Genomic DNA, 24,410 nt, shown 5'->3' on the forward strand with positions numbered 1-24,410 from the left:
ACGTATCCACCTACCCACATCCACATGCAATTCCCGATCGCCCCACGTATCCCTCCGTCCCCCACTCGCAGGCCAGACCGCTCTCTCCATCAGCAACGCCGGCGCGGAAGGCCGAGCAGAATTGAGACGCCGCGGAGAGACCAAGGCTCGGAGGGGCGCAGAGCGCGGAGACCGGGAGTAACTGGGAGCCGCCGCCGCAACTCCGGTCTCCCTCCGCAGCCTCTGTACCCATGCCGAGAGGCTCAATTACTTTCAGGTGTGGACCACTTAATAAAATAAATCTTCCGGGGGCAGGAGGCGAGTTTTCAGGAGCCTAATTCAAATCAGCAGACTTCGCATTTGTAAAGAGGGGCTTCCCTCAAATCCTTGTGGTTGGGGGCGTTGGAGGGATTGGGGGGGGGGGGCCAAGGAGTCAAGAATAGAGGTCTCTTTCTGGGATGATACTGTCAGCGGCTGGGCGGAGGACCCTGGGAGCCTCTCTGTCTCCGTCTCTCTTCGGCTGTGACTTTTTCTGGCTCTGTTCCGGTACATCAGAACGGAACCAACCATTTGGGGTCTGAATCACTCTGTTAAACCGACTAGAGTCCTCTAGCCCAGACAGGAGACCCAGTAGAAACAAAAGGTTCTGTCTCTCTCCATGCCTCCCCCCACCCCCACCTCTTTCTCTCTTTTCTCCTCCTTTGTCTCCATCATCCGTTACCCAATGTCCTCTCCATCTGAGATTTCCAAACCTGGTTTTGCAACACTGGAGGGAAACTCCAATTATCTCCAGGGCTTTGTGAAATGCTCAAAATGAAATAAACCTTTAATTAACTTTAATTATTTAACTGCAGGTTATGGACCCCCCAATTGGCAGGAAAAGCAGACGAGAAGGCTGATGGATTAAATAAAACATCCCAGGGTGTCACAGCTCCCTGAAGGTGAGAAACGCCAGCTTTAGAGATTTCAGGGCTCCGGAAAGAATCCCAGGCTCAGAAGAAGAAAGTTCCCAGGAGGACAGGGACTTAGATTATTAAGGTTTGGGGCCAGAGACTCTGCTCTGCCCTAGGCTTTCTCCCCTCACCCTCTTGCCAACTGTCACCATCTAGGCCTTTAGAGGAGGGAGTGGGCTACTCTCTTCCTATCCCACCCCACTCCCACTTAAGATCCTTCAGTAAGGTCCAGTTTACATCAGACAAAGCAAACTGTTTCCTTCCTCTTTTGCTAGGAAATTCAGACCACAACTGAATTCTTGTCTGAATTTCCCAGGTTCTGCTCTTTTAGAAGAGTTACTCACCCCAAAGTCCCGTCCTCATACCACCAGATCTAGGAAACTGCCCTTCTCAGGGCTCAGGGACGGGAGCCCCCGAGAGGTGACCTCAGATGGCTGAGGTGGAGGGCAACTCGCTCCACAGCATCTGACAAGGGCCCACATGTTTCCCGTACAGAGAACAAATCTGCCCCATTAAAGCGTTACTCCGTTGGGGAAAACACTGATGCAATATTGGAAACATGCTGGGCCCACAGTGAGCGCCGGAAGGAGAGGCAGGTCTTCTCAGGAAGGCAGAGGCGGCCAGTGGGTGAAACTAATCCCGCCACGTCCACCCTCGCTTGGCCCAGCAAATTGAGGGAGGGATTATGGACCAAAACATCCAGATGCAGAGGGAGGCTGTGGGGCTGGTGGTGCATTTACAGAGCGAGCAACTGGGGACAGACGGGGGGAAGAAGGTGCCGGTACCCTGAGGGCAGCAGCAGGAACAGGACTCGGCTGCCTGGACTTGGGGCCGAACTGGAAGGAGAGTCCACTTCCCGGAGCCCAAGCTTTACAACCAATAACTCCATGGTTTGGGCCCCAGCGACACTGCTGATCTAAATAGTTTATTAACAAATGGAAAATACATAAACACATAACAATTGCCTCTAAGAAAAAAACTTATTAAAATCCCCCTGTGTTGTATGTAAAATAAATAGCTGAGACCATATGGGTGAGGGGGAAAACGGTCGTGTCCTAATTGGCTCTCTGCTCCTGGCACAGGTTCCGTCTTTAGGCCTCAGTTCCCTCCTGTGTAAATGAAGGTGACAGCCTAGACGTACACTGGTGATTCTCAAGCTTTAGATGGCATCGATATCACCGGAAAAAAAAAAAAAAAAATTAAAAACTGCTGGCCCTACCCCAAGAGTTTCTGACTTAGTAGGTCTCGGGGAGCACCAACAATCTGCCTGTTTCACAAGTTCCTAGATGTTACTGCTGTTAGCCTGAGATCCATACTTTGAGAACCTCTGGACTAGATGATATGTAAACTTCCATCTAGATCTAACACACTCTTCCATCTCCAGGCTCCTGTGTCTGCCCCATCAAGCCCTGAGGAGTCTGGAGCCACATATGAGAGGGGCTGATGTTTTTACCCTCGAGCTTGTACCCCCTGTCATCAGTGCAGAATAAATCTTTCACTGGCCAATAGGGACTGAGGCCCCTGCCCACTGAAGGATCCCAGTCCTCTCACTACACATATTCCAGTCTGAATTAACCCCAGCTGGCTGGCTGTAGGGCCTGAATCTCCAGCAGTGGCTAACACTGCTTTCCCTTTGTACCAAGCAGGGCTGGGCCTAATCCTACTTAAATGTCAAGCAGGCCTATTGTGTACAGGGCTGCCGTCAGAGGGGCTGGCAAGAGCCCAGGGTACATCTTCAGGCCCCTCGATGTAGCCTAGTGTCTGCCAAACACTTGGTCCGCCACACACCCGCGCACACGCACACGCTCCGTCACACGCAGAGCTGGGTCGTCAGGAGAGCTAGTTTTACTTTGATGTACCTCTCCGCTGCACATTTGTTTCAGCTCCCCTCCTGGAGCCACAGCCTTATTTATCTTCTTGGCATGGGTTCTTAGAATACTTCCATTCAGGCAGCAGCAAAATCACTCAGCTCCACTGTTTTACGAAGTTTATCAAACAGCAAAATATCCGGTCTCTTTGTCCAATGGATCTGGTGTGAATGTGCCTACAGAACTGCCTTTCCCAGACGCCCTGGGGTCTGTGTGTGGTTATATATATCCTCCCCTGAGAGGACCCCACAAAATTCAGGGCCTGCCTACTCATGCTGCAAGGGGCCCCCAAAGCAGCCGCAGGGCTCAGAGGCATCTTCCTGAATCAGGAGACCCAGCCACATATACTCCGCACATGCATGGGCTACACTCATACTCCACCAGCAGAGCCTCAGAAGCCCACAGCAGACTAACAGCCCTGCGCCCCACCCCAGTCGCCCCTTCCCCAGGCCTGCCATGGCACCCTCACCCCCAAAGGACAAAGCTTCTGCTAAAATCATTGCTGTCATCTCAATCCCAAAGTTTGGGAGCTCTGTGGAAGGACACACCTCCCCTGCAGCTGAGGACTCGGACCCTCTCCACCCACTTAAAGGGACAAAGGTATCATACCTCCCATAGGCTGACTCAGAATGAGGTCCTTGCTGCTCTTCCCCCTGTCCCTAGACTCCAAGCATCCTGCTGGCTTCCCAGAAATCACGCCTACTCCAGGGCTGGGCTCCCTACCTATAGCCCCCCACCTACCTGAGGCCTTCCAGCCAGGGCTATCTGAAGAGCAAGAGGGCCCACTCAGCACCTGGTATGCCCTGTGCTGTCACCAGGATGGCACTGATCATGCGCTTCCAGAGCCTGGAAGTTCACTTGGTGCCCTCCCTGCTCTGCCTCTTAAGGATCTCCCCAAATTCCAACAGGAACTTTGTAGATGCCCTGGCTTTACAGTTGACAATATATGCTAAGTGAAGAACCCCTTTCACAATGGAAATCTGGCTTAGGGTTCAAAATGTCCTCTGAAGCCATGCCTCTGTGCCTGGTCTCTGCAGCCCCTGTTTTCTGGGCTGCAGGTCATCATACACCCCACCCCCAATGTGGCAATAAGTCTGGTCATTCCTTCCCACTAAATATTAATACCTCTTCCCTTCAGTCATTCCTCCATGGTGGTTCAGATGGTAAAGAATCTGCCTGCATTGCAGGAGACCTGGGTTCAGTCCCTCGGTTAGGAAGATCCCCTGGAGAAAAGAATGGCTACCCACTCCAGTACTCTTGCCTGGAGAATCCCATGGACAGCGGAGCCAGGCGGGCTATACTCCCTGGGATCACACAAAGTCAAACACGACTGAGCGACTAACACTTTGGCTTTTCACTTTCAGCCGTCCCTCTTCATTTCCTCGGCCACATCCTGTCACATCTTTGATACCTCGTGCCTGGACTACTGTCCTATACACTGTCTTGTCCCCTTCTCCCATGTCCCTGGGGAAATAATGCTACCTCCCTCACAAAGAATTCGATAATGTACTTAAAATAACTGGCCCAGGGCTTCCCTGGTGGTCCAGTGGTTAAGAATCTGCCTTACAATACACGGGACACGGGTTCAATCCCTGGTCAGGGAACAAAGATCCCACATGCCACGGAGCAACTAAGCCCGTGTGCCACAACTATTGAGCCCATGCTCTGGAGCCTAAGTGCCACAACTAGAGAGTCTATGCACCTCAAAGAAAGAGCCTGCATGCCACAACTAAGACCCGATGCAGCCAAATAAATAAATATTTTTTTAAAAAAAGAAGTGGCCCATCGTAAGTGCTTAATAAACTTTAGGTACCATCATTGTGCATGCATGCTCAGTCGCTTCAATCCGACTCTTTGTGACCCTATGGACTGTAGACTACCGGGCTCCTCTGTCCGTGGGATTCTCCAGGCAAGAATACTGGAGTGGGTTTCCATTTCCTCCTCCAGGGGCTCTTCCCAACCCAGGGATCGAACCTGCATCTCTTACGTCTCCTGCATTGGCAAGTGGGTTCTTTACCACTAGAGCCACCTGGGGAGCCAGATACCACCATTACTATTTTTATTCTGCTCAAGCTACCAAAATTATATTCCTAAAGCACACCTCTCATTCTCCCACTAAATAACAACAATAATAATATTAACACACTGATCACTTACGATGGGTCAGGCCCTGCTCCAAGTGCCTCTCCATACTCTCCCTGCTGCCCAAAAGAAAGTAGGCTCTGTATTCCACATGTGCCACCTGGTCCCACCCAGCCTAGGTGTTGTCATGTCTATTACTCCTTCACAAAGCCCCTTCGGGGGGCAGCTGAGCTCCTTGTGCCTGGAAATGCCTACTCACTTGACCCAGACTCAGCAGCTATGTGCCCCCTTCTCCATCAGCCCACAGTTTCCCGGACCCTCCCATTTTCTCAGGCTGCTCAGAGATCTCCCAGGATTCCCTGCAAGGGGGGAATGGTCCTGTGTGCGGGTTCTCAAGGTGTGCGGTTGGGAGTCCAGGGCTCAGTGCTGATGTGCTCATGACTGCCCAGTGGCGTCCTTCTGCACCTGGAAGTGGCCTCAGAGGGCACCAGCCCCTCCCTGCTACATCTGTTCCTCAACCTGGCTCACCCTTAGTGGTCATCTTGGAGAACTGAATATTGTTCACGTGTCCAAATCTTGTCTCCCCAGGAGAAAAAATTCCATAAGAAGGATCTACCCAGGCTTGGAGTGCGGCTGCATCTGCCTCCCGCACTTGTGCCCAGCACAGTATCTGCCTCACTGAACACTCAGATTCAGAGTGGCTGGGGGCAGATGCAGCCCTGGCCTGTCTGCCAAGACTCAGGTAGCACACCTGTTGGAGATGGTACAGGCTGACCAGGCTACCTGCTTGGTTCTGTCATTTAGGAAGTATGTGACACCTTGGCCAACTTACTTCATTTCTGTGAGTTTTGTAGTCTCATCTGTGAAGTAGAAATAATAATAGCTACCTCTGGAGAAGATTATATGAAATTTTAAAATGTAGACCTCCCTGGTTCAGACCTACCTCACAATCGGCTCTCAACACCATCTTTCTCCCTGTCACTCAGCGCAAGGTATAAGACCAGAGTTCCTCTGCCCAACTGACAGCAAGGCAAACAGGGAAAGTGAATTCTCCTCTCACGTTAAAGGTGAGTCTGCTTCCTTCCTTCACCCATGTGAACAAAGAGCCCCCATGGAGCCTGAGATCAGCTCACTGTACTGAGTGAGCCCCCTAGGAGTTTGCCTCCTGTGACAGCTGAACACTTGGGGTACACAAAACATGTATTGTCCCATTTGGGGATCTCCCCTGTCTCCCTCAGGACAGGCAATGTGGCTCTCTCTGCCCAGTGGGCTTTGCCACTTGCTTTCCAGGCACCCTGTCATGCCCCTTCAGGTCCCCTTCTTTTTTTTAAATTGGAAGATAATTGCTTTAGAATGTTGTGTTGGTTTCTGCCATGAAAGTAAAAGTGAAGTCACTCAGTCATGTCCGACTCTTTGCGACCCCATGGACTGTAGCCTACCAGACTCCTCCATCCATGGGATTTTCCAGGCAAGAATACTGGAGTGGGTTGCCATTTCCTCTCCAGGGGATCTTCCCCACCCAGGGATTGAAACCGGGTCTCCCACATTGTAGGCAGAAGCTTTACTGTCTGAGCCACGAGGGAAGTCCGGTTTCTGCCATACAACAATGCTAATCAGCCATAAGTAATATAATACCCCCACCCCTCATCAGGTCCCCTTTTTAACCCATGGGTGCAGCCCCAACAGTGGCCAAGGAGCCACATGGTGGAATTCTCTCCTATACAAACTCAGGACTGACTTGTGTGCCCAGTAAAATATGGCAGCAGTAATGCTGTGTGAGTTCTGAGGCTGGGTCATAAATAGCACCTCAGTTTCCACCTTGGTCTTTTGGCTCATTCTCTGTGGGACAAGCCAGCTGCCAGGTTTTGAGGGCTGCTTGCAGCAGCTCCATGAAAAGGCCCACTTGGGGAAGAATTCAGGCCTTCATGAACAGTCAACACCAACCTGCCAGTGATGTGAGAGGGCCACCTTGGAAGCAAATCCTCCATAGAATGACCACTGTCTGATTTGGGGTCCTGAGGTACCCCTGAGACAGACCATTCAGCCAAGGTGCTCCTGAATCTCTGACCCACAATCACCGACCATTGCTATTTTAAGCCACTAAGTTTTGGGGTGATTTCTTATGCAGCCTTAGATAACTAATATACAAACCAATCTCAGCTTCTCCATTCTGTAAAATGGGAATATTAATATCCACCTTATAACATAATAAAGAAGATATGAGATGGTGTTTGACCAGAACATTGTAGGTGACCTATGAGTGGTGGATCCTACTATTACAATCCATCCCGCTCCCTCTGCTTCTCAAGAGACTTCAGAAGAGGCCGGTAGAGCCCTTCCACCCTCTTCACTTGCTTTTCTCCCAGTCTCTTATGAGGTTTAGGCCCTGTCTTCGTATTCTCTTCCACCAACAAAGGAGGAGACCCTGGGCTGGAGTGTACTTCTGTGCGACATGGTGGTGAGCTCCATCCAGAACTCTGGGGTGGGTCCCACGCACATTTCTAAGGGGGTTCAGTGGTGTGTGTTTGCATTTCCTTTGAAGGGCCCCAAATGTGATAATTACATACTTGTTAGCCCTGTAAAATAACAAATCTGGAATCTACACTCTGGAACCAATGGATTTCCTGCTGAAATGAGTTCAAGAGGTGCCCTGACCAGCATTCCCGGTAAGAGCCTGGCCCCGAGAGGCCCTGCAGACCACCCGCCCGCCCACATCCCACAGCTCCTGCGCGCAGCTCTCCACCTCATGGCTCGGGCGAGCAGATGTGCTTTTTGTTGCAGTTGTTTTCCTGTTTTCTTCATATCCGCCCTCTGGGTGTGGCTTCCCACTTAGCCTAGGGAGACTTCTCAGGCCTGAGGCTCCCCCCTCCATGGCTCCCACTAGCAAATCCAGTGCTTGGAGCTGGGCTTGGCAGATGCTGGGGGTGGACACCTGTGGAACCAGCCTGCCTTCCCCCTAGAGCTTCCCTTGACTCCTGTGGACTTCTCCACCTTTGTCTGTCTTCCTCCCACCCTTCCCCAAACTCTCTTCTTGCCTAGGCTCCAGCAATATTCAACAAATCTAAGTTCCCCAAACTTGGCTTCCTCTTTCTCACCTCTGGGCTGTCTTTCTGGAATGCCTTCCCTCCCTGCCACCTCCATACACCTTCCTCTGGCTGACCCTCATTCAACTTTCGAGATTCATCCTGGAAGTGTTCCATGGCAGCTGCCTCCAGCCCAAGGCGGTGCCCATCTCATGGCCCCTACAGCCCCCTGTGCTTTCTTGCCTCAGAACAACATGCCCTGCTGGATACCTGCCTGTTGCTCTGTGTCTCTCCTGCTAGAGTGGAAAAGCCCTGAGAATAAACAGTCTGCATCTCTGAGTCTATTCCCACTGCGTGCCCCCCCCCCTCTCTGGCACATGGCAGGCATTCAATAAATGCCTGATGAACAAACAAATGAATAAAATCAATTCATCAAAGTCTGCCAAGAGGTCTAAACCAGCCCCCTTCTGTTTCACACCAAGAAAGAGTTCATGAAAAACTCTCCCACAAAATGACTTCTCTTGGTCCAAGCCAGCACTTGCCACAGAACACATTTACTGTAACACCAAGGCAGATGTCAGGGCAAACCTGGCCTGCAGGGCACTGCCACATCCCAGATGAAGCTCTGCCTCTCTGGCCCCTGCCCCCATACTAGCCCGACCCGAGGAGGGTGGGTGGAGAAAATGAGCAGAGAAATACAAGTTTGGGGTGGGGGGGACTCAGGCTCAAGAAACATCTCTGTGAACTCATTCATTCCAGAAAAGCTGAACTATAGACTCACTCCCCTCCTTCTTCTGGGGATGAAACTTGAGTTCTCCCATTGAAAGAGATCAAATCAATAGAAGAGAAAAAAGTAGCTCCCTAACTTTCCAGAAATTTTATCCCAAAGCATAGACTTCAGCTTGGGTTGTCAGAATGACAGCCAAGGATCCTGGATATCTACAGCACAAAGCTGCTGCTTCCCCCACCCCACTTCTTTTCTTTTTTTAAAATATCATGGGTGAGGGGGAAGTACCGGATCTAAAGGTTTATTTACCATTCCTTAGTCTGACCTTCCAGGAAGAATGTCACTAATGAGAAACAATCTACGTGGGCTCCCCATCCCAGAATTTTCATAGGGATCAATTTAGGATTTCAAAGTCTAAACAGGACAAGAGTAATATTGACTGTCTTGCCTTCAAAGAAAAAAAAGAAAAAGCAACTGAGTTTTTCCTGTCTGGAAGGAAGTTTTATATGTCAAAGAAATGTCAGATCTGAGGTTCCATCTGTCCTGTTGTTCTGACTGCTCTTGGACATCCCCTGGGAGATAAAGGGGCGCATTCACCTTCGTGCGGCATAGGCGCAGGGCAGTCAAAAAGAGAAAGAAAGCTGAAGTTGGGACCAATGTTCAATTCAAGAACCAACCTTAAAGTTGAGGCTAGAGGCCAGGAGTTCTGCTCTGGAGACCAGATTCCATTTTGATTCACATCCAAATGATTTTTTTTTTTCCATTGTGGAGGAGACATTTCCATTCCAGCAAAGTTGACATGTGGCAGGGGTCACGTCTGTCTTGCTCTCTGCTGTATCCCACTGCCAGCAAATGCCTGTCACAAAGTAGGTCCTCCTATTAAATCAATGAATGAAACAATCAGCCAGTGTAAAACAGTTGCCTAGAAACAGCCACTAAGCATCATGTCCATTTTAAAAGTAGTTTTTCTCAGCAAGTGGAGTGATTTTTCTTTTCTTTCTTTTTTTAATGATAGGACCCAGAATTATCTGGATCATCCTTTCAGCTTATCTCACTGAGTCTCTGGACACTCTGTCAGTGACAAAATGCTATTGTAATTCAACTGGTTATTAAACAGCACGAATGATGAACTCACAAATTCTCTTAAAACTCTGCCCCACATCTGGCTGTGTTGGTGGGTCATAAAACCTCTCAGGTGTTAGACGCTGTTTCATTTGGTCTCAGCTTAGCAGAAACCCCCCTCCACCTAAACTGTCCCAACTGTCATTTGGTGATCAGAAAGGCAGCAGTATGGCTCCATCTTGGACCAACTCTGTTCCCATCCACTTTGGCCTCAAATTGCATCAGGAAGAAGTTCTGAGACCTCCCTGGTGGTCCAGTGGTTAAGAATCCACGTTCTAATGCAGGGGATGCAGGTCTGATCTCTGGTTGGGGGACTTAAGATCCCAAGTGCTGCAGGGCAACTAGCCCACATGTGACAACTACAGAGCCTGAGCACCACAACTAGAGAAGCCCACGTGCCACAAGAGAAGACTGTGCGCTGCAACTAGAGAAAGCCTGTGTGCCGTGAATAAGACCCAGCGCAGCCAAAAAAAAATCCATTAAAAAAAAAGAAGTCCTGACCTTCCCTTGGGAGAAGGAGATGTGCATCTAATGGTTCCAGTTTTGGTATGTTAGCTGAAGAACAACTATGAGATAGCTGGTGGGAACCATGGACCTGAGCATAAATTTTTGATCTGCCACTGATATCCACATTGGACAAATGGCAGCCTTCTGTGGCCTCAGTCTCTCTCTGATAATACGGATAATAATTGTCTCCTTCCTGGGGTTGTTGTGAGGGTCAAGTAAATCAATAGACAGAGAATACGTTAGACAGTGCCTGGCATGCTACATGACGCTACCTGTGTTAGCTATTGTTTTTATTTGTAAAATTAGGTCCCCTATGATACTTCATGATTTCTCAGCTCTCCTAAGAAAGAAAACCTTGAAACTCTGAGGTTGCATTTTTGTTTTTTCTCTGCTCCTGCCCCATCAAACTGGCCAGACCACATATGGATAAAGATGAGTGTGCACTAGTGGTGTCTAAGAGGGGGCAGGAAGGGGCCCTTTAAGAACTGTTTTGCATGGTCCTGGAAGAAAACCCTGCCAGAGGGGCAACCCTATCTACCTGACCCACCTTAAATGGAATCTGGGATTTCCTGCCACCTCGGTTCAATTGGGAACACCATCTCAGCATGGAAATTGGTTCTGTTCAAAGAGGGGGAGAAAGGCAGAAGGAATTTCTGGGTTTGGAAAACAGGGTGGGTCCCTAGGTCTCTCTGCTCAGCCCCCAATTATAGAACCTTCCATCTGAGGTCATGGAGCCTTCTACCAATTCAGTGATGTAGCCCAGAAATCTGGCAGCAGTTTCTGGATCTCTTAATGATAATAAAAATCTCTTAAATGAACACAGTTCATCACATCCATCAAATAAGTGTTCCTCAAATTTTCCTTGTTCATGGGTAGGGCCCACTTTCATGATGAGTAAACTGAGGTTCAGAAAGGTTATCATTGGAGGCAAAACACTTGGCACTTAAGTTTGGCTGCCCTGTTTAGACTGTTGATGATATTTTTCTGTCATACTTTCATCTTCCACAGTAAGCCACTTGACTACTTTGTTGAACAGAAAAGGTGTCCTGAATTGACATTAACATGCTCCTGAAAAAAGTCAACAATATCTACAGCTCTAACCCAATAACTATTATTTTCTAAATTGAGGTAAGTTGATTTACTAACTCAATATCTATTGAAAAACCCCTATGAATGGGCAAAAGTGATCAATACAAGTTGGCTGCCCAGAGCTGGGATCCACTGGATCCTAGAGAATGGATGCCCCTGGTAAGGCCAAAGAGGAAGCTTAATTCCAAGCTAAGCCTCCCTCTTGGCTGGAAATAGCAGCTCCAGGTGCTCCCATCTCACTATTCCAGTCTGCAGTCTGTGATTAGGGGCCCTAATGGCCATAATGCCTCCAATGTGGTGTTTAAACCAATAAGGCTTCAGAGAAGTTATGGTATGTTTAATAATGGCTTAATGACTACTTGTGAGATGCAAGGCTTCTGGTTCCTGTTTGCCCTTGATTTACAGCCCAACTCTGGCTGAGGACAGCCAAGAAACCCCCTCTAAGCCCCCAGCGGAAGAGGGAGGTGTTCACACCAGGCCCCTTGGATTCCTTTAAAAATTGAGAATTCAAATGAAATACAAATGATGTTCAACTCCCCATCCTTCTTGCTAATCTCTGGAGGCAGTGAAAATAAAAAACTGTGTGACCCAGAACTAGGGACTCCTCAATCTACAAAAGTGAGCAGGGGTCCTACGGCCCACAGGTATTTCTTCCCAGATCTTAGGTAAGGTGGAGGTTGTTTCACTTTTAAGAAATTCTAAGCTACTGCCCTAGTCCTGGGTTTCCTTTTGGCTAGGGAGACCCAGCTATTAGGTGACATGGTCCTACTTTGTCCTTCTAAAGTGGCAGGCCTGGGGCAACAGCACCCGAGGTCTGAGCTGCAGACAGCCCTTCTCCAGGCGGTCTCTAGGCACTTTCAGATTATTTGCCCATTAAAAGGCATTCACTCCATGCCTGTTGTTCAAACACAAAACCCTCTAGGAACTCCTCCACCTGCTCCCAAGGTAACCTCTGCTGGACTCTGTTCAGTCCTGAGATGCCTCTACAGCCCCGCTGTCTTCTCTGCCCCTGCCTCTGCTTCTGAAACTCACCAGGAATATATAGAGACTCAGAAGACTGACTGTCCAATGTCCACAGCCAGATGAGAACTGTAAGTGACTAGTTCAAGGCCTCACAGCTAATTATCATACCCAGCTCCCAGCCCCCAGCACCCATTACCAGATTAGAGTTGTTTCCACACAATAATGACTCCTCGACCGGAGGAAAACAAGAGATCTCTATAACGGAGGTGTTTTTGCTGAAGGCCAAGTTTTTCCAACTCCCAGTAAAAAGAGTAAACGTCCCAGCCCAGCCCCTACCTGTTCCTTGGCCATTATCCCAGGCTAAAAGTCAGGAGACCGGACCTAAAAGTATTTGTTGGGCCTGGAGGGGGTCTCTACCCTGAAGTGTCTCACCCTTTCAGAGTCAAGAGCCTCCGGGCCAGATATCAGGGCCAGTGCTGCTCTAAACAAGGGACTCGCCAAGATGCACAGACAAAAGGGACTCTACCCTCCAGAGAGGGGGTGGCTTCCTCCCCTTCTCCCACTGCTTCTGATACCAGGACTGGAGTGAATCAGGGGGCTACCGGGCTCCGAGGGGTTAACCCGCGCGGGGCTGCACGTGACGTGGATGGTTCCAGCATTAAGTCAGAGTGCGGCCCCCTCCCCTGTCCCACCCCCCGCGGCGCGCGCCGCTCCCGGGGGCTCCGCGCCCCCGCGTCCAGGTCCCTCCCCCTTGGCGGGCGCTCACAGGCCGCGCGGGCAGCGCGAGCCCCGGAGCCCCCGGCGGCCTGTGCGCCCCGAGCCGGCATGGACCCGGAGCGCTGCGCGCCTTTCGGCGTGGGGCCCGGGCCTGGCCCCTACGCGGCCGCCGGGGACGAGCCTCCGGGCCCCCAGGGAACCCCCGCCGCCGCGTCTCACCTGCACCCCGCGCCACCCCGCGGCCCGCGGCTGACCCGCTTTCCGGCCTGCGGGCCCCTGGAGCCCTACCTCCCGGAGCCGGCCAAGCCGCCCGCCAAGTACCTGCAGGACCTCGGGCCCGGCCCGGCGCTCAACGGCGGCCACTTCTACGAGAGCCCCGAGGAAGGTAACGCGCGGCGCGGGGCGCTCTCCCTCTTCACACCCCGGGCCCGCCGGGGCCTCCCCGCTTCCCTCTCCCGGTCGCTTATTTCAGAAATTTTCTACCTCTCTCGCCCCTCCGCACGGCTCTCTCTGAAGCCAGACCGGAGCTGGTCCTCACTGGGCGAAAGCTAGCGCCGTGCGGAGAGGCAGAGCCACGCGTGCCTCTGGCGGCGGGAAAGGGAGGCGGGAGGTCCAGGGAGACTGGAGTGGCGACGGCCCCGGGCCCCGTTGGGCCGGAAGACGGCCGGAACCGGGAAGCAGAGATCTTGCCTTGCCGGAGTTGGGCGGGAACTGACACCGAGGCCCAGGAGCCAGGCTTAACTCTTGGCCCCAGTGAGGGGAGAGAACCGCGGCTTTTGTGGTCGGCCCCGATCTACAGTGGCCAAGCCGGACTCAGCTGAGGGAGGTTGCGGCCTGGCCTCCCCCGGGAGAGGCGCTGCTGTCTGCGCCTTAAGGCGCTCGGTACAGTGGCCACGGTTGGTGAGGCAGTCCCGGGACATTCTCAGTGCAGAATAACTGTGTTCTTATTTCCCAGACTAACCTGGCCTCTCCGTCGTATGCACGGCGATGGCCGCCCTTCGAGCAGTCTTGGCTTCCTCGCGCTGGATGATCACCGCGGGGCCGTCGGGAGTGGGCCTAAGTCCTGGGCGCCTCCGGCTGCTCCTGGGCTGATACCCTGGGCGCTAACGCCAGTTGGACCGTGCGGTCTCCAAAGAGCCCGCCTGAGGGGGCCTGAACCCAACCCCGCGGCTGCCACTGCACCGGCTGACCTGTGGAAGTGTCGGTGCCCGCGCCCACCTCATCTTTGCTGCCACATCCCGAAGCTTAGGCCCGGAGCTGAATCCTTAGAGATCGCCTCCCAACTCTCCTCCGCCCCGCTGGCGCCTCGCGGGCCTCTGCGGAGTGGCCAGGCGGCTCCAGCCTTCGCCCAGTCGGGGCTGTGAGAACGTGTAAGGGAGGGCAGGGAGGTGTGTGGGGGTCAGTGGAGGAAATGAGCGAGTCCGCGGAGCTTCGTGTCTGTGCCCTTTGAAAGAGGCTCTCCTGATAAAAACCACAGTTGGGACTTAATGAGAAGCAGTTGGCCTGGCTCCTCTGATCCCAGCCAGACGGCGGCGGCCGCGCAGCGCCGTGAGCACCGCCCGGGACACAGGTACCTGGCCTGGCTCGACGCGCCGCGTTCGGATGACGCACCCTGCGGCTCAGCTTCCCTGCTGGGCACGATGGATCACGGACGGACAGCCGGGATTGCGACCGACCCTGGCGCCGAGCTAACTGCTGAGAGCGCTGGAGCAGAAAGAGCGGCGAGGAGGACTCTAGCGACCGCGACGGTGTCAACAACGAAATGCGTGGGGAAAAAAAAAAACAAAAGTGTAAACAACCAAAAAGAGGGAAGAGGAAATTCGACAAAACAATAGTGGAGAGAGGAAAGAAAGAAAGGTAAAAGGCGATCAGCGAACTGGGCAAAACGGAAAGAAATAAATGAAGAACGAACGAATAAAAAGCGGAGGAGGATCGAAGGAAGAGGGTAAATGGAGAAGAGGGGAACGGACGAAAAGAGAAGCAGCAGACAATATGAAGAAAAAGAAGCATCCTAAAAGTGCAGAAAATAGCAAAATGGGCACAAGTAGGAGAAGGAAACTAACCATGCGGGTTGAGCAGAGGACAGACCAAACGAAATGGAGGCGCGGCGGATGCGAGCCGAAACTGGGTAGAGCCCCGGGCCGCCAGTGGCCTCCCCAGTGCCCTAGCCTGAACTCGGCTGGTGGGCGGGTGGCTTGCGTCCCTGCTATAGAGACGGGCTGCTAGGGAGAGACGGCCCGGGGGACGCGGGCCGTGCAGTCTGCTTGGTGGGAAATGTTGGTCAAAAGGGGGAACCCGCCTAATTTCTCGGCTTTTAAAATAACAAGCTCAAAGCGTTTCCAGTTTAGACCATGAGCGCGCAGCTGTGCCCCCTCTTTTGCGCGATCCCGGCAAGGCCCTTAGTTGAGCGCTCTAAAGCCGGCGCACCGCGCTCCTCTCCAGCCCGTGGCCGCAGTTTGCGGAGAGCGCGCAGCTCCGGTCTGGACCGCGGTAGTGTCGGGGCAGTGCCAGCAGCCTTCGCGCCCTCAGCGCGTGGCTGCTCAGCGGGCCAGAGAAGTGCCTGGCCTTCCCCCCCCCCCGCCCCCCTCCACCACTCTGTTTTGCCGGGGGCCTTCCAGTCTGTCCTCTAGTTTGGCTTCTTGATCTCAAAATGCGCTCGCCGCCGCGGAGGCCCTGAGCCGGCTAACCCTGCTGGCCGCGCTTCCTGGGCCGGCCTCGGACTTACGAGTACCCAGTCGTCAGCCCCGCTGAGACTAGGGCAAGGTTGGAAACCTCTCAGGAGAGCCCCAAGGCCCCACTGGGTGTTTCCAAACGGCGTGTAGGTCTACACCGGCTTCGGATCTTCAGCCGAGCTGGGGAACCCCAGGCTTCAGAGACCTCTGCGGGTGTCTTGCGCAGGGGCACGCGGGGAATAAGCTTTCTGGCGAAAGCTGAAAGCCGGCTAGCTGGTCCTGCGGCATCGTGGACGCCATCCATGGGGGACAGGGCGGCTCCCTATAGGCAGCCCGAGTTGTGCGGCTTCCAAGCTGCCATGGCTTCCAGTCAGTCGCTAGTAGGACCCGGGATGGGGGAGTGCACTGGAGAGAAGGAAGTGAGGAACAGAGCTCTGCTGATGCTCTTCCTGACTCTTGTGGTTCAGGCCGACAGACTGGTTGTGCAGGCCACCTGGCACCTCAGTGCTGGGCTCCAGGCTCCAGTGCTCCAGGAGCACTACCCCCTTAATCTCCCAGTGGCCCCAATAGGTACAAGTGACTCCTGTACAGAGCCCGTGAACACTTTGAATGTACTCCGGGCTTACAGTGCATCGTTCCCATGACAAGCTCAGATTCAGACTACTGGCCTCTGTTCCCACTCTGCCTTTCCTTGACCATTGCCCTCCATTTAGCCCATCACCTCTTTTCTCTTCTGGGCCTTGCTTCTCAGGAGGCTGCTTGGTGTTCTGTGAGGCAAACCCCTGTCCACAGAGGGAATTCTCTGGCCTCACGCTGGAGTCCTCTGGGCAGATGGAGGTTTCAGGGCAATGGCACTGAGGAGGGGAGAAGTTCTGTGGTCCTCTGGGAGGGCTGCAGAACGGGCAGTCCCAGGAGGCCAGCAGAGGCCAGCCAGCTTGGCTCTTTTGGGGGGTAGCTATTCCAAGAAGGCTTGCTGCATTTTCATCCCTGGTAGGTGGGTGGCTTAAGGTCAAGAAGGCAAGTCCTGGAGCCCCAGGTCTGATCCCTTCCAATCTGGGCATATCCTGTCGAGACAGACACTGAGGGCCCGGTGAGAGCTGAGCAAGACCTGGAGCTTTGGGGAGCCCTCTGCAGGGACATCAGAGCTCCTCTGACCCCCATCCCTGAGCCACCCTCACCCTTTTCTGCCTGGAGTCCAGCCATCCCTCCCTCTGAATCTGAGATACCAAAACCCCTCCCTCTCCAGCCTGCAGTGTGTATGGTGCCCCTCCCAGTCTCCCTGGTCTTCCTGACCACTTAACATTATCTGGTTCAAACTACCATTGAGTCGTCCTTCTTTAGGTCCTACCTGGTGGAACTAGCACTATAAGCAAATGTATTGCCCAGGAATAGAAGTCAAGGACTGAAGCAATTTCCCCACCTGTGCTCCACCTGAAACATGAAAGAAGTGTCTGGGCTGTCACTATGGCCTAGCCCAAGGGCAGGCCCTACCTGACTCTCCCCAGCCTCCAGGACATTCATGAAGCATAGCTTTTTTCACAGCCTGGGGAGTCCTGGGAGGTCACTCACCACCTTCCAGCTATGGGGGGCAGGGGCAGGGGTGAACCTCACCCAACTTGTCCTCCACAAGGAGACAGGGACTCATCAGATCCAGAGCTCCAGAACCCATCTCTTTGATCCTATCTCTCAGTCTTTTCTCTCCTGCCCCTCCCCACTTTAGTGAGCCAACACCAAGTCCTAGGAAAGAAACCGCCTCTTGGTGCCAGCTTCCTAGGCTTCCTGGGGGCCAAGCCCCCACTGGAGATGGGCCTGGCGCCAGGGAAGGGGCTGTGTGAATCAGTTGGGCGTCTCTGTGGCGTCGCTGCTGATATCCCAGAGGACTGTTGAGAAGAGATTTCATGGCGACGCTGCTGGGGGTCCTTGCCAGAGGGAGAGGGCGGGGTGATCAGGGTGACCTATTTTTCACCATGCCCTGTCGTGGTGGAGCTCCACCAAGCTTTCCAAATGAGGATGAGCACGTCAGAGTGGGGCTGCTTGTTAATCATGGGCAATGGGGGAGTCAGAGACTCCCAGGGAGTGGGGATGGACGATGGCGAGAATGCTGGGCTCTGAGGCTGTGCTGTTCCCCGCTGTTCCCCACCTCTCCTTCTCCGAGTATAGCCTGTCACCTGTCTCTTGCTGTCTGATGCTGGGGCTTCAGTGCTTGCCCAAACATCAATGAAGAATCTGACAATCCCTCTGGAAGCTTCTTTGCCCTTTCTACACCAGGACATGAAGATTTGACATTGTCCTGAGACTGGGGTTTCAGAGAATAAGGCATCCTTGTCCTTGTCTGGTCCTGGAGCAGAGACCTGGGCATGAGGGTACAGGAGCCAAGGCCTGCAGTCAGGGCTAAGGAGGCAGGAGCAGGGGGCATCCCTACCCTCTCCTCCCACCCCTGGGCTTGGTCCTGCTGTGGCATCAATCCTGGCACCTCCACACTCTGTGGGATGCGCCACCACAGAGCACTTCCCCGAAATGAACCCTCCTCCGGCCCCAGCAGATCCGCCCAGACCACAGAGCACATGGTTCCCCAGGGCCCCCTCCCCAGCTGTAGGCTCAGCAGGCAGGCCTCCGAATGCCAGGCTCCCTTGAAGGGTGGCTGCTGGGAGGACGGAGGAAAAAGGAAGGGGGAGGCGGGGACTGAAGCGTCAACATTCTTCCCCCTCCCTCCATTCCACCCACAAAACCCCCTGGTTCGGTTTCCATCCTCCTTTTTGTGTTTTCCATTGCAGCTGAGGAGAAGGCCTCCAAAGCTGCCAGCTTCCCCCAGCTGCCCCTGGACTGCCGAGGGGGCCCCCGAGACAGGACCTCTAATTTGCCAGGCTCCCCAGGCCCCTGCCTGGCCAGCCTGCGTGTCCCTCTGTCCCCGGGACTCCCTGACTCCATGGAGCTGGCCAAGAATAAGAGCAAGAAGCGCCGGAACCGCACAACCTTCAGCACGTTCCAGCTGGAGGAACTGGAGAAAGTCTTCCAGAAAACCCACTACCCTGATGTATATGCCCGGGAACAGCTGGCTGTGCGCACGGACCTGACCGAGGCCCGAGTACAGGTGAGGGCACCTTGGCCACAGGGCTCCCTGGCTGCCTTGACCACCCAGACCGTGAGCCAGGCCATAGGGGGGCCAGGAGAGGTGGATGCTGGCACCACAGCGTTGCCCTTCCCTTGCCCTGTCAGCCCTCCCGGGCTCCCCTCCACGCCCAGCTCAGCTGCAGCCACAGGCTTGCAGTCCAAGTTGAGGCTCCTGTATGGGATGAGGGTGACAGCCTCCTGGAGTCAGAAGACCTGTGTGGGTGTCCTAACTTTGCCACTTACTAGCTGACCAGGTGACTTGGGGCATGTCACAGTCTTGGTTTCCCAATTTAGGAAAGGAGAATGATAGTACTACCACATGAGGAGTATCTTGGAGGATCACAGGTGTGACAGCATTTTAGATGTGAAATGCTAAACACGTCTCAGGGCCGCTCCCAGGGTAGCTGCCCAGAATGGGGAGGGTCCCTGCCAGGGGTCTCAGGATCATTGGTGCTTAAAGCCAGCCTGAGCCAGTGACCTCAGTGTTGCCAATTCCCAGACCGTGGCTGGGAGAGCCTGGCGGGAAGCCCCTGCCCACAACAACAAACTCTTCCCAACAGAAATCAGGCCCTGGGGCTGGATGGAGCTGTCGCCAGCTTCACTTGGGTGGGGAGCCCAGCCTGTGTGGATGGGGCGGGAGGACAGAGGGATGCTGGGAAAGAGAGAAAGGAAGAGAATCCATGTCCAAGGCTTGCTGGGAGTGAGAAAGAACACGAAGGTGGCGAGCAGGAGGTGGGGACAGAAAAGGGGGCTTCCATACGAGTCTGGCCCAAGAGGAAGATGGTCATTGCTGCCTTGCTCTGAACCTGCTTGAGACACAGCAGGCTCCCTGATGCCAAGCTGGAGGCCCTAGGAGAAGGGTTGGGTTTGGGCTTCTTGGGAAAGGTGAGGAGGTGACCTCTAAGCAAAGGAGAGTCCCTGTCCCAGTGGACCCAGGGCAGAGCTCATGCTTATCACAGCCTGGGTGGGGGCCCCTCCAGAGGCTCTAAGGGAATATGGGAACGAGCAGTCAGTCTATAAAGAGGCCAGCTGCAGCCTAGCAGAGAATGCCCTTCAGTTGAATTCAACATAGGACTCTACTCTGCTGGGTCTTCCTGCTTCCATGTTCCTACCAGGTAGCCCCCAAAGCAGACTGAGAACTGTTCCCAGGGCTCCTCAGGGCATGGGACCATCAGGGTAAGAGGCCCAGCTTTCAAGATAATTCCAGATCACATAAGCTGTGGAAGTCCAAATGTCACATTTCCAGACAGCCCAGCAAGCCTCAGTGGGGATTGTGGCGGGGGGATGCTCTGAATAGCTACCCCCATGGAACTGCTTTGGGGAGGCAGTACACACTTTCCTCACTGCCCTTCTAGGCCTTTTCAACCCTAAAGGGGTGGAGGGATGGCCCAGACCTAGTCCAGAAGCTTCCATGATGCCTGAGGCCCAAGACCAGGGATGCTTGACAGGAGCATTGACACCACCCATAGACCCCACCTCGGTGGGAGGAGTAAGGCGACCACCCATGGGACAGTGCAGGGGGCAGGTTCAGAGCTCAGGGGAGAGCGGGTGGTGACGGAAGAATTACAAGAAAAGTGATCAGCAAATCCAGGCTCCTCCATCTGTCTGCAGAGGTTGTTGTTGCTCAGTTGCTCAGTCGTGTCCAACTCTTTGCAACCCCATGGACTGCAGGGGAGGGAGAGCAAATTAAGGATCAAGGAGGAACCGGTAGTGGGCCCTCCCTAGCCTTGACCCAGGCCTGCTCTGGGATCTGCAACCCTGGGTTAAGGGCCAGGAGTACGCCCAACTTCTTAACTATCGGGCCTTCCCTTCTGTGTGAGAGGGGGTGGGCAGTGAGGGACTCAGATAGGGTTGCTTATACACACATGCAGCTCCTTTTGTTGTGGCTCCCAGCCGAATCCCTGGAAAGTAGGAGAATGTGTTTGGTTTGGTTTTGATAGTGCCGATATCTAGCCTAGAGCTTGACACGTGCACCGGCACACACAGGACATAACCAGGTGACAAATCCAGCCCAGCTACGTGGGCAGCACACAGATGTGCCCCCCTCACCTCCCAGCTCAGTAATGAGTGGGGAAGAGTTTCCAAGACCGATGGTGGCAGTAGGATGCGATGAGTATCGTGAGAGCTCTGCTGGGTTTTTCAGGAAGTCTAGTAGAGGGTGCCCAGCTCACATGTATGTGTGGGGGGACGGGTAGCGCAAGCTGGAAAAACCTAGGCAAAGGCAGGAGGAGCGAGACAGCAGTGTTTGAGACGGCAGCTGGGGTGAGAGGCTGCTAGGAAGAACTGAGTGTTGTTGCCCGACAGGAGATGAGGCTGTAGGGAGGGGCAGGGGTCAGTGCCAAGGGACCGTGTTAAGGAGCTGGGCTTTAGGCTGTGGCCTTCAGGTTACCTTACTGCATTTCTCAGGTGCGGACATTGGGGAAGAGATAAGACTAGAAGCCCAACACGCATACTCGCCCCGGGGCTCTGAGGCCACAGACCCCAACACTACCCTTACCAGACACAGCCAGACTGGAGAACCAGTATGACTCAGCCTGCGGGGTAGGGGAGGGCCCACAGGGCCAGTAAACCCTCTCTGGGCTTGGGCTTCTTTTAGGCCCCATCCCAGGCCCTGAGAATGACGTGAATTTATAAGTTCCTGCAATTCAGAGTCACCAGCCTGGAGCCAGCTCCCCACCACCCACAGGAGGATACAGCCATCAACTCTCTACCCAGTGGGCTCCATGCCTCGTGGCTGCTTTGTCACCTCGTCAACCTTCTCCCAACCTGTCCCCAGGTCTGGTTTCAGAACCGCAGAGCCAAGTGGCGGAAGCGTGAGCGTTATGGGAAGATCCAGGAGGGGCGGAACCCCTTCACATCTGCCTATGACATCTCCATGCTTCCCCGAACCGACAGCCATCCCCAGGTGAGACCCCTCCCCACCCAGACTCAGGGCCTGGCAGTTCTGTGGGAAAGCCAGCCAGAGTGTAAGCTGTGGCCCCAGGGAGAGCAGGAGCAGCCTTAGGGCTCCATGTGACTGTGGGTGAATCACTTCTTTCTCTGCAAGATGGGCTTTGACCAGCCTCACGGATGTATGTAGAGCAGTTGGAAAGCTCAGTTGAGAAGTAACGGCAGGGGCCTTCTGAGATGTCACTGTGAGAGTTGGGGGGTAGGTTCTAGACCTGGGCCAAGAGGAAGCTCTCTCCAAAGCTTCGGGAGCCCTAAGGCCAAGAGAAGAGTCTCTAGGTGAGGGAGGCCCCTGGGCCTTCTGATTCATGGGCTTGCTTCTTCTCTCTTTTCAGCTACAGAACTCCCTGTGGCCCAGTTCAGGGTCTGGGAGCCCCGGGGGTCCTTGCCTTGTGAGTCCAGAGGGCGTCCCCTCCCCATGCATGTCTCCATACTCCCACCCTCATGGGAATGTGGCTGGCTTCATGGGGGTGCCAACCTCTCCTGGAGCCCACCCTGGCATCTACTCCATCCATGGCTTCTCCCCCGCCCTAGGGGGCCACAGCTTTGAGCCTTCTCCGGATGGCGACTATAAGTCTCCAAGCCTCATCTCACTCAGGGTGAAGCCCAAGGAGCCGCCCAGCCTGCTGAACTGGACCACATGATCTGTCTCGTGGACACGCAGACTTGAGCTGCCCAACCCTGTTTCTGCTCCCAGCTGCTCCTACCCCACCGCGGCCTGGATGCCAGAGGGGGCGCACCTCTGCCTCCAAGCCCATTAGTTTCCTGGAGGCCCCGGCAGAGCAGCTGGGACCCTCAGGCTTCCGCAGGGAACGAGCTACAGAATCTTTCCAGTTAGAATAAGGCAAGGCTGCCCAGGAGAAAGGGGGCTTCAAAGCAGGTAGGACTCTTCCTACCACACACTGGGTCCCCTCCCCCAAACTCTGGGCAGGAGGGAAAAAGATACTGCCCTGCTTCCTTCAGACTTCCTTCAAACTGTCAATCCTCCAGCTGAAACAACTGGCGCCTCATTCAGGGAATGCAGGAAAATGGGAGGATGAAACAGGCTGAACTAGGCGTTCCTGCCACTTAGAGGAAACCAGAGTCTTGTACAACCGCGCAGATGGCCTGCCACCACAGGGGGTGTGCACCCAGTGTCTGGTGCTGACAAAGGCCTGGAAACTGGAGGTCAGCGTAGAAGGCGCCCCTTCTCTCCTGTTCCTCTCCTCGTGGCCTATGCCCCCTCCTGCAACATGCTGTGGAGTCCTCTTCCCCTTCCAAGGGGCAGAAGTTCTACCAAAAGTTCTACCAGTATTTGAATTCTCTTCCATGAGATCAGGCCAGAGAAATGCTGTGGAGATCATAGGTTCCCTTGGTTTACTCATTGGATGTTGGTAAGAATAAAACAGATTTCCCCAGACTCAGCCCTTGAGATTCCAAACCCCACTTTTGTAAAGATACTTTTGTAAAAAAAAAAAAAAATGTGCTGCCCAGCATAATAATAAAGGTGGCAGTATTTTTTATACCAGGTGATTGTGTATGCCCAGGGTTCGGCACTTGGTTGCTCTAGGGCTGGTCTGTGCCTGGGGTCCAGGCAGGGATCCTAGAGGATAGGGGAAGATGAACCTGCAGCCAGCCCTCAAGGCCCATGCATGTCATGTCACCTGCCCAGGGTCCCTGTGGCTTTAGCTGGTACAGGAAAGCAAGGGGAAAAGCCTGGCTCTAGGGTTGCTGGGCTCACCTGGAAGGGAAAACTAGGGCTCCGAAGGGGAGTGAGAGAGCTGAAACAGCTTGTGGGTGAACTGACACTGGAGGGGAGATGGAAGTCTGGGGAGCCCACTGAGGGTTCTGAGCTTCCCTGAGCAGGGACCCCAGAGTAGTGGGGGTGGGGCCATTCCCTGCTCCCAGATGCCCCAGGAGCATGTCTGAGCTGTAGGGCAGAGACGAAAGCCAGGACCCTTTCTTGTGGTTTCAGAGTATTACCCATTCTATCCTTCATCCCCGCTTTCTGCCTTATCTTCCTGGAAGGCAGGAAAAAAGCAGGCCCGGCCCTCCCACCCTCCCAGTAAACACAACCACATTGCTCAGAGCAGCTTGGCCTCAGCTAGCAGCCCAGCTACCCCCATCCTGGGCCTCCTCCAGGCGCAGAGAAACCCAAGCACACAAAGACTCCAGTGGCCAGCACTGTGCTTCTTCCCGAGGAGGGCGCAGATCCATCGGATGGATGGATCTGCCTAGTCAGTGACAAGGCTCCACCACCCCCCGCCCCTGAGGACCCCAGTGTCTTCCTTCTCTTCCCTGAGGGCCTGGCTTCTGAGGTCCAGGTGTCCTGAGCCCATGTCCATCAGGAAGGGAAGAGCCTGGGCAGTAGGGAGAAGCAGTCCCAGCCACCACTGATGAGCAGCACCACCTTCCCCCAGCTGGTCAAAGATGAACTGGGAAGCAAACCCACCCTTCTACTTCCAGGGTTAAGAGCACTGCACTATACGCTTCTTCATCTAAGGAGTAGCCAGCAAGATTTTGGACTGTCTCACAGAAGATGATGCAAAGAGAAAGATTAGTTCTCCAGAGACTGAGTGCCCACTTGAGCCACGTCTTATGCTGGCTGCCAGACATAGAGCGGTGGTCAAGAAAAACCACAACCCCCTCTCTCTCACAGCTCAGAAAGAGGG

General features: G+C 54.0%; 1 protein-coding gene and 1 long non-coding RNA gene across 3 annotated transcripts in view; one reads left to right on the forward strand and one right to left on the reverse strand.

Moving 5' to 3' along the window:
• Positions 1-14,657, reverse strand: part of LOC139182173 (uncharacterized) — a 29,251-nt gene extending 14,594 nt beyond the window's left edge. The window contains exons 1-2 of one of the 2 annotated variants that reach the window (XR_011565765.1): positions 13,992-14,657; positions 9,310-9,508 (exon numbers count right to left, since the gene is read on the reverse strand). This is a non-coding gene — a long non-coding RNA (uncharacterized lncRNA). Of the gene's footprint in view, positions 1-9,309; positions 9,509-13,351; positions 13,675-13,991 lie in introns of those variants that run through there. The other variant, XR_011565764.1, reaches the window with a different exon arrangement.
• On the forward strand, positions 12,861-23,266 carry ALX3 (ALX homeobox 3). The gene is made up of 4 exons (XM_019958200.2): positions 12,861-13,415; positions 18,477-18,793; positions 21,590-21,718; positions 22,095-23,266. The coding sequence occupies exons 1-4, from the start codon at positions 13,139-13,141 to the stop codon at positions 22,401-22,403; spliced, it is 1,032 nt and encodes a 343-aa protein (XP_019813759.2). The 5' UTR covers positions 12,861-13,138; the 3' UTR covers positions 22,404-23,266.
• The last annotated feature ends 1,144 nt before the right edge of the window (positions 23,267-24,410 follow it).

The sequence above is a fragment of the Bos indicus genome, chromosome 3, assembly GCF_029378745.1.
Source record: "Bos indicus isolate NIAB-ARS_2022 breed Sahiwal x Tharparkar chromosome 3, NIAB-ARS_B.indTharparkar_mat_pri_1.0, whole genome shotgun sequence".
NCBI classification, from domain to species: Eukaryota; Metazoa; Chordata; class Mammalia; order Artiodactyla; family Bovidae; genus Bos; species Bos indicus.